This window comes from Fukomys damarensis, unplaced genomic scaffold (genome assembly GCF_012274545.1).
Source record: "Fukomys damarensis isolate Sample0158 unplaced genomic scaffold, DMR_v1.0_HiC HiC_scaffold_37, whole genome shotgun sequence".
In the NCBI taxonomy this organism is placed as follows: Eukaryota; Metazoa; Chordata; class Mammalia; order Rodentia; family Bathyergidae; genus Fukomys; species Fukomys damarensis.
In genome coordinates this window covers 6,697,031-6,697,781 of record NW_022900949.1, presented here as the reverse complement: position 1 = coordinate 6,697,781, position 751 = coordinate 6,697,031, and the positions used below count along the sequence as shown (strand labels likewise).

The 751-nt window shown below is 64.8% G+C and overlaps 1 protein-coding gene across 2 annotated transcripts in view; it reads left to right on the top strand.

The window, feature by feature from the left end:
* The window catches only part of Ccdc151 (coiled-coil domain containing 151), a 19,425-nt gene that overhangs the window by 17,316 nt on the left and 1,358 nt on the right, over positions 1–751 (top strand). For both annotated transcript variants that reach the window (XM_010634734.3, XM_010634735.3), the window contains exon 10: positions 73–229. In XM_010634734.3, coding sequence (XP_010633036.1) covers positions 73–229 — 157 coding nt within the window. The remainder of the gene's footprint in view (positions 1–72; positions 230–751) is intronic.

Here is a 751-nt window from a genome sequence, read left to right as displayed (position 1 = left end):
GGGGCGGGTTAAGGCCAGGAAGGGCGTGCAGGCTCGGACGTGCTCGAGTGGCGACTTCTCTGCGCCCTGCAGCCAGCAGAAGCTGCAAGCAGAGTTGCAGGAGAGCCTCAAAATCGAGGAGCAGCGACGCACTAAGGCCCAGGAGCAGCTGGAGCGCACCGCGCGATCCGTTCAGGTGGTCAAGGAGAGCCTGGAGCACCTGGCCAGCAAGCTGAAAGCCGTTACAGTGGTAGGTCCCGCCCCTAGAGGGCCTCCGGGGAGACACGCCCACTGGCGCCCCGCCCGCAGAGGCCCCGCCCCGAGGTGGACCCACCCAGGCAGACCCAACCCCAGGAAGGTTCCACCCCCCAGTGAAGCTCCGCCCCATGCCCCCTCACATGTTCCCACCCTAAAACAGTGGAGATCACTGTCGCTCAAGATCCCAGGCAACCTACTCACATCTTCGGTGCCCGACGCCGGAAACCCAGCCTGCAGCAGGAAGCCCTCCCTCCTCGTCAGAGTCTCTACCCCACACCCCTGGGGAAACTCACTCCCAGAGAGGCCTGGCCGTCAGAGACTGTCCTCTCCTAAGCCCCGTCCCCGCGGGAAACCTTGGGGGCCAGCCCTGCGGCCGCTGGAGATAGCAGAAGCCCTGTCTTGTCCTCAGGAGACTCTTTTGCCTGGCGTGGTAGCTCACCCCTGTCGACTCAGTGCTCTGGGAGGCCGTGGCAGTGAGGACTCAAGTTCGAGCCCAGCCTGGGCAACTTAGGGA